We start from the raw sequence: 13,314 nt of genomic DNA, 5'->3' as shown, positions 1-13,314 counted from the left end.
GGTAACATACAAAGGGGCTTAAGATAATGCTTCAAAATTAATAAATGCTCATGAATATCAATTGCTGCCTTTCTCTTTCATGTTCTTGCTTGAAGTCTCCACCATCTCCTTTGCTCTGTTATTGGCTATAATAATTGAGTTTAGTAATTCTATTAGTTTGACTTCCAGAAAGAAAACAAAATCACTCAAGGTGTTGAAAAGAATTTAGAACATCAATATTTTATTTAGATTATCTTAGAGTTGAAAACACAGTACACCAGGTTACCAAACACCCCCACCTACTTTTTACGCTACATTTAGTGACATGTAAGAAAGTATCATTGCTAGAGCCCCACAGCAGGCAGAATTTTAGAATAGACCCTAGACTTCGGCTCCTGTGGTCCATGCACCCCTTCTTCCAGTTACTCACCAGGTGGTATCTAGGCATTACTGAGTGAAGGTTTTGCAAAAGTAATTAACATCCTGAATTAATTCTTCTTAAATAATCTATCAAAGTGGGATACAATCTTCAATGACAGAGGCTCTTTAAATATGGTTTAGACATTAGAGTCAGGAAATTTGACATGAATGGAGTTCCCTTACTAGCTTTGAAGAGAACACCATGCTCACCATGGAGGTGGGCGTCGTGTTTTCTTTTTTCTGCTTTCATCACTATAGTGAAGAATTGGAATCAATCTAGCTGTTCAACAGATGAATGGGTAACAAAAATTTGAATGTGTACATACAAAATAATATGTATAGTTGTATGTTCTTAATGGTGTTTTTTTTTTGAAAAATAGTTTTAAATTTTGTGAAGTCTACCTTATTAATTTTTTGTTTTACAATGTCTACTTTTCCAGGTCTGATCTAAGAATTTTTGTGCCCATTTCAACTTTACTGTGACTGCGTTTTGTTTCTAGAAGTTCCATAGTTTCACTTTTGCATTCAATCCTAGGGTTCATTTTGTGGATTTTTGTGAAGGAAGGGTTAAGAATGGCTGCCTTCCATGTGGACTTCCTGTGTCCTCAGTCTCTGCACTTGAAAGGAACTTACTTGAATGACAGTTGCCTTGACACCGTGTGACATGTAAAATGTGGGGTTATCTTTGGCATGTCTAATGCTTTTATTGGTCTCTGTTATTCCAGTTCTACCTCATGTCTCATCATGACAGGAGTTGTTCTAAAGTTGTTTGTCTTCTATCAGCGACCATTCAGGCCTTTGTTTATGAGTGTTGGCGTAGTATGTATCTTTTCATGTTTTATACATGATTCACACTTTCCATCACATGTACAATGAAAATTTAAAGAGTCATATGTTTGGATTCAGTGACGACTCTTGGAAGTTGGGAAGATCCTAGCAACAAAGCTAGTGGGATGGGCTGCAGAGGCCGCGCATGCGCCATGAGGGTGTGCGCCACGAGGGTGTGGAGAGATTTTTTTTTATATATACACTGAAGACTTATGGGGAGAACAGACAGGCACAAGAATGTTTGAGAAGCTCAATAGGGTCAACTGGTTTTGACTTCTACTAAGGTTAAAGGTTGGAACAAAGGTAGTTGCTGTGATCAAGGCTTGCTCGCTTTGACTTTCCCTGGGCTGCCGAAAGAGGGCGCTCCAGTGCTTTCTTACCAACGTTATGGAAACCAGGACGAAGAAAAGGTTGAGTTTGGAGCCCTTAGGAGTGGTGCATCAAAAAGTGGAATTGTGGGTCTCCGCATCTACTCCCATCAGATGCTGAATGATGCTTCTCTGATAACAGCTGGCTAAGCACCAATCTATGAGTGTAGCAGGGTATCATTAGCGATTATTTCATCGAAGTTTTTCCTCCAATCGTGTTTGGTTCTATCCTAGGTCTTTGGGCTATACAGCCCCTGGTTCCTGGTTATCCAGGCAGTACCAGGTGTAGGTTCCCTCTTGTGGCATGGGCCTCAGGTCGGACTAGTCATTAGTTGGCCACTCCCACAAGTTCTGTACCACCATTATTCCAGCACATCTCACAGACAGGACAGATTGTAGGTCAAGGGTTTTGTGGCTGTGTTGGTGTCCCAGTCCCACTGCTGGAAGCCTTGTCTAATAACAGAAGATGGTTGGTTCAGGCTCTGTGTCCCTGAGAGTCTTCGCTAGGGTCATTCTGGTAGATTCTAGGGACTTTCTATTGTACTAGGTTTCCATATTACCCCTATATCCTCCTAATTCCAGTCATCTCTCAGTACTCTCTCCCTCCACTCCTACCTCTCCCACCCCCATGCCTTATCCCTCCTGTTCCCATCCCCACCTATCCCCAGTCTACACACAAAATCCATTTTATTTCCACTTCCCTGGGAAATCCATGTATCCTTCCTCAAGGCTTCCTTGTTACTTATAGCCTCTTTGGGTCTGTGGATCGTAGCATGATAAGCCTTTACTTAACAGCTAATGTCCACTTATAAGTGAGTACATACAATGTTTATCTTTCTGAGTCTGGGTTACCTCACTTAGGGTGATTGTTGTTTCTAGTTCTATCTATTTGTCTGCAAATTTCATGATGTCATTTTTTTTGACAGCTGAGTAATTGTGTAAATGTACCACATATTCTTTATCCATGTTTCAGTTGAGGGACATATAGGTTATTTCTAGTTTCTGGCTATTATGAGTAAAGCTGCTATGAACATAGTTGAGCAAGTTTCCTTGTGGTATGATTTAGCATTCTTTGGGTATATGTCCAAGAGTGGTATAGCAGGGTCTTGAGGTAGATCAGTTCCCAATTTTCTGAGAAACCACTATATTGGTTTCCATAGTGGCTGTACAAGTTTGCACTCCCACTAGCATTGGAAGAGTGTTTCCCTTCTCTGTTTAGACCTGTACAATTGTTAATTGGATTATTTGGTTTGTTTATCTAGTTTCTTATGCCCTTCATATACTTTGTGTATTAGCCCTCTATTAGATGTGGAGTTGGTGAAAATTTCTTCTCATTCTGTAGGCTGCCATTTTGTCCTATTGATGGTACCCTTATAGAAGCTTCTCTGTTCCATGAGGTTCTATTTATTGTTTATCTTAGTGCCTTGCTATTGGTATTCTCTTCAGAAAGTTGTCTCCTGTGTCAATGTGTTCAAAGCTATTCCTCACTTTCTTTTCTATCAGGTTTAGTGTATCTGGATTTATGTTGGGATCTTTGATCCACTTGGACTTGATTTTTGTGCAGGGTGATGAATATGGATCTATTTGTATTCTTCTACATGCAGACATCCAGTTAGGCCAGCATCATTTGTTGAAGATGCCTTTTTTTATTGTATATTTCTGGCTTCTTTATCAAAAATCAGGTGTCCGTAGGCATATGGATTTACATCTAGGTCTTAGATTAAATTTCATTAATCAACCTGCCTATTTTTATGCCAATACCATTTGTTTTTTATTAGTATAGCTCTGTAGTACAGCTTGAAATCAGAAATGGTGCCAGGGGAACCCCATAAAAGAGGAAGAGGAAGGAGTGTAAGGGTTAGAGGGGTTGAGGACACTGAGAACACAGCCCACAGAATCATTTAAGCAGGGCCATAGGTGCTCACAGAGACTGAAGGGACAAGTATGGACCCTGTATGGTCTGATCTAGGTCCTCTGCATACATGTTATGGTTGTGTAGCTGGGTGTTTTTGTGAGGCTCCTTAACAGTGGGAATGAAGGGTGTCTCTGACTCTTTTGTCTGCTCTTGGAACCCTTTTCCTCCTACTTGGTTGCTTTAACCAGCCTTGATATGAGAATTTGTGCTTAGTCTTACTGTAATTTGTGATGCCATATTCCATTGATATTCCTGGGAGTCCTTTTCTTTTCTGAAGGGAAATGGAGGAGGAGTGGATCTGAGGAAGAGATCAAGTGTGTTGGCGGGGAGCTGGGAGAAATGAAGGGGGGAAAACTAAGGCGTGGATGTAATGAATGAGAGAGGAATAAAAATGGAGTCAGAGCAGCTGCACTGGGTTCCTGTTCGTAGTGCAGTCTGACAACACACACCACAGTGGACATTTGCCGTCACCATTTCTTCGCTGTTTGCCTTTCCTCTTCGTTCTTGGGCGTTCTTCATTACTTTCAGTGCTCACTTTCATCCTCACTGTTGCCATGATTATGGTTGTTCAGGGCTTACAGCATGCATATTCAGCTTACCGCTTGCTGCCATTAGATAACACCTTTACTGCAAGATACCTTAGCTTACAGTAGTGTCCTTCAGCCTGGTGTTCTCTCTGTGTGGATTTCATTTCTACATTTATCATATATTCCATAGTAAGTACTTAATTCTTTTTGCTTCAGGTAGTTAGTTACCTTTAAAAAATTGACCAAAATGTCTTTTATTTGCCCACATATTTAACATTTTGATTATTCTTCATTGTTTGAAAATATTTCAGCTTCTGTGTTTTTTAATTTTATTTTTGTATTGTGTGACTAAGTTTTGGGAAAAATTCGATTCACTTCCCTCTCAGAAGCGTGGGAATGACCTGAACTCTAAGGGTATTTAGGAGGAAATCATAAGGAATATGTCAATAATGTTGCTGATCTCAAAGAGATTGTAGTTGGTTCATTTAGAGGTTAAGGTGGGAGAGGGCATAGACTGGGGGATGAATGAGAAATACTTCCTGGAATAGAATTTTCACATTACTCAAAGCCATTGCCTTGTTCTGTGAACTGTCCTTTTCAACCCCACATCAGGCAGCTGTTTGAGGAGATATTGGTTCATGTGCATTTTTTCTCACATGATACCAAAAGCTCCTTTATAGAAATATGTTAGTCCAGTTCACGTAGTCACTGTATATTCCAGACGAAATCTTAAAGAGTCTGAGCTCATTCGTAAATTCTAAGCTAGACCACTCGCTGTAATTAACCCTTCTGCCAAAAATGTTATTTTATGAAACAAAGTCCACAAGATTACATCAATTTTACATAACTTTGCATTTCAGGAAGTCATGTTTTTTGTTGTGGTCTTGAAGTCAATAGTTCGTTCTCTGTTTTAAAACAAAGTCAGGGAAGATGGCTCCTATGTGCCATGACAAGAACAGAGTTGAATGTTTCCCAGGTGAAGCTGGTCTTTCCTACTCAGGAGTTCACACTGCAAACACTCAGAACGCTCAGCTGTGGAATTCCCATGAGGGTATTGTGCGATTTATGAACAAATAGAAGCAATTTTACAAATATAGTCTAATTTTGAGCCATATTTGATACTCCAAAGATTACTAAAACAAAAATCCCTAATATTAAAATACGCTTGATTGAAATAGCTACAAATGACTTGTATTTCCAAAATCAAAACAAAACAAAAAGCAAAATAAAACAAAACTTTTTGATGCTTATCAAGTTGTGCCAGATAGCTGTGACTCTTCCTTAGAGTAAGCATGATGTAAGATCTTGTTCTCTTCTAAGCAAGTTTGTCCCTGACTCTGCAGGTTCCTACTACAGGTGCAGTTTTCAGAGCAGTGAACATGAAGATGGATTTCTACTGATTTTGAAAGTCAAAGTTTACCTGACCTAGGACCACCCGGGGGTGGGCAGGTCAGACCCTTTGTGACTGTGTAGATTTAGACAAGCCTAATTCCTCTCTGCAAGTCAGAGAACATGAACTGTGGAAAGTGGGGCTCCTCTTTAAAGTTCAGAACACAGGATGGGTGGTAAAAAGATGAGGGAAGGATTAGAGAAGGCCAGCAGGTTTTTCCTGCTTTGTCAACTTGCATTCAAAGTAGATCAAAAGAGATGACAGGCGTCTTTTTGTCAAAGCACTTTGAGAACATTCTCATTTCCACACAGCCCTGAACATTGGGTAGACATCCTGGTTTCACCATTTCTGTCTACTCTGCTGGGGTGATGTAGTTTAAATATTCCTCCAGAGATAGATTCCATGTACCCACATGTGTACCGGTTATTATTTCTTCTTTGTAAAGACACAAACCATGTCACACTCTACAGACTCACTGACTCTTTTAACAAACTCATCTGATATTGTTAAAAGTTGAAACTATTGATTTTCTCTTATAGCCTTTTGGGTTCAATGTTTCTAGTGATTCCTATTTAACTTAAGTTTGAATTTGAAATTTGGGTACCTCTATTTTAATTGCTGAAGAGTCAACCCCTTCTATTTTCATTTATTAAGAGCCCTTCCTTGTAAGGTAAATATGTTAAATTTTGTCACATAATTTTCTAGGTTCTTAAGTTGAGCTGTAGAATGTTCTGTAGTGATGGAATTAGGATAATAGAAGTGTTCAAAATTGCATGGTGCAAGGTACTACATGCTAGCCACAGCAACTAGTGAGGTAAGAAAATGTACTAATTTTGCTTAATGTGACTTCATCTAATTTATATGTGACTCTAGCTAGCTAATGATTATTACATTAGACAATACAGATCTCTAGGGCTTTCCTGGGGTGCTGATATAGTAAATGATATTGTTTCTAATCTATTTATCTTTGATAAAATTATTCTTTTACTTTGTAGTATTTTAAATATTCTTTGGGCTAGAGGATTGGCTTAGTGGTAGAGAACTTGTCTAATATGCAAGAGGCCTTGAGTTGAATCCCCAGCACTACAATATACAATAAATCTGTAACGTTTTCTTGCTATTAAAAAGAATAAAATAAGCATGTATAAAAATGTATCTACATACCACCCTAGCTTAGAATTAGTTGATTTGTTTTGAATATTTCCTTCCATACGATTAGTACATTTCCAACTTATATTCCTTATGTATGATTGGCCTCTTGAAAGTTGAAAATACAGTAAAGTAATAAGTTGAAAAAAATCATTATTTTATTGCTAATGTATTTTATAAAATCACAAAAATTAGAAACATATGAAGAGCCCCAGATATCAAAGTCAAAGACGTGTAGGTGTTTATATTCATCAGTTTAAAGAGAATGTATTATTTACTTTAGATCGCTTAAAACAGGTCACAAACTCTGTTAGAGTAAAAGAAACTATATTAAAATCTCATCTTTTCATTGAACATTTTTTCCCGGAGAATGTTTATATGGAGAAATCAGGTTTATATGGCTATATAAGAAGCAAACAATAGAGATGTTCTACTTTAACCACTGCACTCTTAGTGATGATTCTGAGATGGCAAAGAGAAACGAAGCCAGACAAACTTGTTTCCAGGCCTCCATGGACTCCAGCTCCTCTGCTAACTTCCCTGGAAACAGGGCAGAGTGACAGCACCTAAGGGGAAGACATTCTGCCGAAGAAGAGGATGTTGTTGGTCTTGTTTTGCTTGATGAAGAATAGGAAAGGGTGATCACAAGAGAAATCTTCACTTATTAATGCGGATGTTAGAGCAACTTCTACCCCTGTGGCAGCTGCAGCTTCTGTCCCCTCTTCAGTCACCTCCACAAAGGACTTGTGTAAAACTTGAGACACCACGAGGCCTTCCCTGCTGCTCATGCCCAAGAAGTCGGCTTTCTGTGCATTGAAGGCATCCACCATCCCCATGTGCTCCAATGGAGCCGGGAGGTCATACTTCTGCTCCACTCTGAATCGTGGTAAGGATAAATACAACTCTATCATGTCCATATTCTGTGGGCTTGTCCACTCTATTAACTTATCAGCAGTGAGCTCATCTTCAAGCTATAAAAATAGGGGAAAAGAAATTGTCATGATTAACTGAAAGCCTGTAGCTCACATGAGCAATGAATGAAAGGGAAACCTTTAGTAATAAACATTAGAAACACTGTATTGTATAAATACAACAAATACTGATGATTCAGTATAGATATTATTTATTTAGAAAATTTAAAATTAGATATCATTGTCACTAATATTAAAAAGTAGAATCATTATTTTGTACAGAATTGACTATATTCATTATTTCTCGCTGCTAGCCACCTGTGTAACTTTAAATAAATGTTTCTTTATATTTTCTTGACATCTATAGTTATTATATAATGCTCTAGGTTTTACATTTTTATTCAAAATATTTATAAACATTTTCTACATTGTGATTTATTTCTTTCAACAAATTTGACTTGTTCCTTCTTATTGGCATGAAGTGGATATTTAATGTGTGTAACTGTACTTAATTACTAATCAGGCAAGCCTCCAGTGTGTTTCAGGCTGTGTATAGAATACTTGTAATACAGGACGAAACACCATATTTCCTTTAAAATTTTTCATTGTTGTCATGTTTAATTATTTTCATTAGTGTCTTGTTTAAATTTGATAGCTTAGGAAGAAATGAGGTGACAGAAAGAAGAGTAGGAGACACAAGCTTTACCTTCTTCAGACCATCGATTTCATTTGGTAGTAGAATAAACATGCTTAGCTCTTTGCATTTGTATGGTATTTCCACAATCTTGGCCTGCACATCCTCCAGCAAGTTAAAGTTAAACTTGCTTTTTTGTTTCATCATCTGGACAGGTTTACTAGTATTCTGTAACAAATCAATGTGTCAAACACATACCAAGGGAGACATAAGACAGCATAGATAATGTTGTTGAGATACCAAACACATCAACATCCTTTGAAGAGACAACCCTGAAATTTTGTGAAGTCAAAACAAAAAGTTTCTTTAATTGTTCCTACTTAACAAAGTTACAAGACTAAAACACATGACATATTTTATTTTGTACTTTCTGCAGCATCACTTGTATTTAAAATGAAATATCCACACATTACTATATGATATTATGTAAATAAAATACCAACCTTGTTCAGCCAAAAGTTTTCTTCTCCAGTATGCTTTTCATCAAATTTGTGATCCCATTGTCCTTTGAAATACACTGCATTCACCAGAACCAGTATAGTGCTACTGCTCAGGCTCCCATCAGGAAATAAGTCTTTGATTTTTCCTGCCAGGGAAAGAACAAAATGTCTATCATCAAAGTAGAAGGAGCTTGTCTGGAGGATGCTTTACAAGAGTTCACCATTGCTCGCTTATCACTTGTTAACCCAAGTCATTACTTGAAGGACTGATTGACTTGTTCATAAGACATAGCCTTCCTCACAGTGCCTTGTGTGTCTTGGGATGGACATATCAATTCTTGTCAGAGGAAAGACATTTAGGCTTTCTGTCTGGGTGATTATGGCCAACTCACAGTGAATACTGACAAGCTGTTTGGATCTCCCCTATCAGCTTACCTCTGCTCCTTCCTCTCTCTCTGTAACTTACTTTTTCCCCTTCATTTTAAGGTTCACTACCCAAAGTGTTCTACCCAAGGCCTGATTATTCTTTTATATAAATGAGAATTCTATCATCTGAAGCACATTCCTGGTAATGTCAAACACTACTCCAGGTGTGTCCCCTGTTCACTTTTATGTTGGACTGCTGCAAGCTTGGCCTATCAAGAGAGTGAGATATGTCTACAAAGTGGAAGCTTTGTTGAGATCTCTGCTCTAGGTGGTGAAAATGGTCATCAATCCCTTCAGGAGGTCAAGGTAGAGACATGAGCTGAGATGAGAAGAAGTGCCTTGCTTTCTTGACTGGCAAAAGAGAAAGAGACTTTCTCTGTCATTTTCTCTTAGCTTTCCAGAATTGGCTGTGACTTAAAAAAATGGATATGATATCAAAACATGTCTGGGTGGAGGCTTCAGGTTCTCAAAAATACCACTAACTAAGCTAAATGTAAATGATTCTGTTTCCACTGATTGACTTTCTGCTAACTTCTCCATACTTCCTTCTGGCTCACTTCATATTTATGGAGACCATCCCACCATGTCTGGTACTTCCTCCAGTGACCCTCCTATACAATACCGTTTGTTTGGCTTTCCACCCAAGAATTAATCTTCTTTTGGCTTTGGTCTGCAGCATGTGCAAAGTCAAGTGATTCCACATTGGCATGGTAAAATTTATTAATATCTTCCAAAAATTCCTTTGATACATGAAGGAACCAAAAAGAATTAAGAACAATTTAGACATTATTCAAATTTCACTATTTGTGACGATACTAGAATCTGATAGCAGACCCTGGCCACATCTGCTGTTCTATGAACATGCAGATTTTTTTACTCAGGTAATATTATGTAGGCAATGTGAGAACACATTGTGGGAAGGCTGGTGCAGGGATGTCACTGAAGGTCAATACCATATGGTAAAAGGCCGGTGGACAAAAGGCTAGGACTTGCAAAGTTCCCAGTAAGTCAAGAGAGTTGATTTACTCCTGAGCTAACCTACCACTAAGTTCAACCACTGCATTTCTCATTTGATTACATCTTCAATGCAGGGAATGCTATATTCCCTGGTACTTCCCAATTCTCCCCAGGATCTCCCCAAATTTGCCCGTTCCAGAAACATTCCATTTGCCATAAATCTTCTGCCATAATCTCTATATTTGAGTCAGTGCTGGCTCATTACTAACATCTCACAACAAACTCTGCTGATGTTACATTCTCTCTCATGGGACAGTTCTCAAGCCCATGCTTGATATATACATCACTAGGGTTTTGGACAATCCAGTGGGTTAGAATTGTGACTATGGAGCTGGTTCTCCCTGGGCAAATGTTGCCTCTCCAAGTCTGCCTGGCCTCACTCTTACATATGGTCATTCAGACATGTAGGACCTAGGATGCAGATTAATGGTATGCAAAGCCAGGTGCAACTTACCTGGAGAAATGGGAAATCCTTTGCTCCATAGATACTATTGGCTGCCTTCAGATCATAAGCATCATTGGATTTGTTTAACTGAGTCATAAGCTTTTGAAATTGGTGATGGAGATTTTCAGACTTTTCATCCTTCAATGTCAAAAAGGGTATTCATTGAGCCACTCTGCTAATGTAAATACTAAACTCAAAATAAATACCCAAACACCTGTAATCCCAAAGACAACTTTTTGAATATTCTCTGATAGCTGTTGCATTTTATCTTAAATGTTCCCACTTTACATTCAACTTTTTCCAGCAATGCCTTTCTTCTTTCTTTAACACATTCCAATATGCTGCCTTTTGAACTAAATATGCAGTGCTTTTTGGCTGTCTTGGCTTAAGTTGTCTCAAGTTTGACATCCTCTGCACATAACGTAGTATGTGCGCACTAGTCATTGAAGGACTGGACTATATGTCAGTAATCTAAGTCTGAGTACAATCCAGATTAAAACAAAAAGTTTCAGGAAATTTAATGACCTGTTTAAAGAGATGCTAGCTACAGAGCCAAAATTTGAATCTAAGTAACTTTGAATCAGGATACCTCTCTTTTTTAGCTAAGAGGTTACATGGTCAAGGCTCCAAACCCATATAAATATGATAACAATCATTTCCCAAAATGTACTTGAATATGTGCTTATTTCTCTTAATCTGATTGTTAAATTAAAATAAAATTGTTTTAGTAACATTATTGTGAACAATGGCAATTATTGTTATCTTACAATAACAATAGCTAACATTCATTATACTTTCTTATTTGTAACAGGCCAGACATTTTCGTAAGTGTTGAATATATTGAGTCATATTCCTTTTAAATCTCACTTTACTAGAATTCAGTCACAGTGATACTCTATGTCCTCATTTCTTTTGTTTGGAAATTCCCTTACAGATTGATTTTTTAAACTGTGAAATGTTCACTTTAAATTATATGTTAGAAATCTGAAGGTCTTCTAGGCATGAGGTGCCCTGGACTCACATGACAGTCTGCAGACTTTTCTGTTGTCTTCTTCGTGGCTCCACTGAATTGAAGAGCCTGAAAGAGAAGCAAGTGTGAAAAGAAAACTTTGCTTAGAGTTCTGTCTAAATCCAATGAAACAAAATCAGAACAAACCCCTGAAAAACAAATAAGAAAATTAAAAATTAGAAAAATTCCTCCAAACCTAAGTACAAGAGTTTGTAAGAAACACCAAAAGTTGATTCACTGGTTATGTGAATAGATGCTCATCCACTCGCTGCCCAGTTCACACCCCTCAGAGCTAAGCCAATCTATTGCTTCCATCGGTACTCTCCACAGTTTATGTTCACTTCTAGTTGTTGGGCACAAGAAGCAGTCATCCTGGCCCAGCACCCAAAGGATGTCCAGGAAGCATCTGGACCATGTTTGGGAAGGGTGTGTCCCTCCCAAGTTCTGTGTTTATGGTCACGGCAGTGCCTACTCAACATCTCTGTTCTTCATCTCAGGGCTCTGTCTTTATCACCATCTGTCTGTGCACTGACAGAGGATGGAGAGACAAGTTCAAGCTGACTGACAAAATGAAGTTTACACTTACCTTCTCGATTTGTTGTCTAGTGTTTCCTTTGGCTCCAAGCTGGAGCATTGCTAATGCTGTCATGATACTGACTGGGGAGTAGAAGATGTTGTCCTCTGTTTCTCTGAGCTGCTGGTACAGCTCAAGTGTGAAATTCGTAGTTGCTTCAGCAAGCAGATGCATGGTGACCTTAAAGTCCTAGAGCAAAATAAAGTCGGCACAAAGTTTAGAATGACTTCACTAAATGGACTATCACTCTGCAATGAACAATTCTTAAAGGAAATGACATATCTGTATTATAAGATTCTGGCAAATAAATTTATTATTTTTCAAGTTTTCCACAATGTACATATGCTATTCTCCTAATTAGAAGTCATGAAAACAGTGTCTTTAAGACTTTTGCAAACAACTAATAGGGAATCCTTTTATCTTTCTTTTCTCAACAGCTGTGCTAGGTTTGGGTTGAAAGGTTTATAATGAATTCCAAGATAAAGACTTCTGTAGCTAGCATCCAGTTAGCTGCCTAAAGTTACCTCTCAACTTTTCCTTTAAGATGCTGTAGTTGCCAGACACAATCCTTGGAAGAACGCATATGTTTACTTGGAAATAAATTATTTAGATAAAAAACAAATTAAGTGAAGGAGGTATTTAACTTTTTTTTGGCAGATCAAGATAAATACAACCAGGCAAAACATCACATACACATGAAATGAAACACACCATTGTTACCCTCAAACATAATTCATAGTTTAGCAGTATTGGCTGGAAGCACTTACTTGTGTTTCTGTAGGAAGAAGTGGGGAGGAAGAATATGAGCCTGTGTGTGGCTGATCTTGAGACCTGGAATATATACGTCTCTTCCTGCTGCCACTGCCTTGTTGTTTCAGTGGTATTTCAAGTAAATCAACTTCAGATTTCATAACCAGATTAGCTTTTCAGTTATGCAAATTTGTGAGAAAAGACTGGCTTAATATCTTGCCAGATGTTTCCCTTTTCCACATGACACACTACAGATAGACTTTTAACTATTGTCAATTGCTGACTCATCAGAATTGCACATAGGTACTTTTCTGATAGCAATGACGTTACTTTAAAATTTCAGCTTTGCTATGTTCTCGACAGCTCTTCAATTATTCCAATAAAACTACCCTTGTTTTAGGTTGTTGAATTGACTTTAAGGCACATCTCAGATACCAAACAACTAAAAAGCTAACATTACCTACTTTTTCTT

The 13,314-nt window shown here is 38.1% G+C and overlaps 1 protein-coding gene across 2 annotated transcripts; it reads right to left on the bottom strand.

The window, feature by feature from the left end:
* Nucleotides 1-7,142: 7,142 nt before the first annotated feature.
* LOC128109270 (serpin B4-like) lies at nucleotides 7,143-12,266 on the bottom strand. 2 transcript variants are annotated; one of them, XM_052736431.1, is made up of 7 exons: nucleotides 12,105-12,266; nucleotides 11,531-11,587; nucleotides 10,519-10,647; nucleotides 9,670-9,787; nucleotides 8,625-8,767; nucleotides 8,194-8,349; nucleotides 7,143-7,547 (listed from the first exon to the last, which is right to left on the bottom strand). In XM_052736431.1, exons 1-7 carry the CDS (start codon nucleotides 12,264-12,266, stop codon nucleotides 7,143-7,145), a joined length of 1,170 nt encoding a protein of 389 aa, XP_052592391.1. The 2 variants fall into 2 exon arrangements, with proteins under 2 accessions (XP_052592391.1, XP_052592392.1); XM_052736432.1 differs by having other exon boundaries at nucleotides 8,194-8,286.
* Between the last annotated feature and the right edge of the window lie 1,048 nt (nucleotides 12,267-13,314).

The sequence above is a fragment of the Peromyscus californicus genome, unplaced genomic scaffold, assembly GCF_007827085.1.
Source record: "Peromyscus californicus insignis strain IS unplaced genomic scaffold, ASM782708v3 Scaffold_14__1_contigs__length_90479793_seg_1, whole genome shotgun sequence".
In the NCBI taxonomy this organism is placed as follows: domain Eukaryota; kingdom Metazoa; phylum Chordata; class Mammalia; order Rodentia; family Cricetidae; genus Peromyscus; species Peromyscus californicus.
This window is presented reverse-complemented; position numbering and strand designations above follow the sequence as displayed.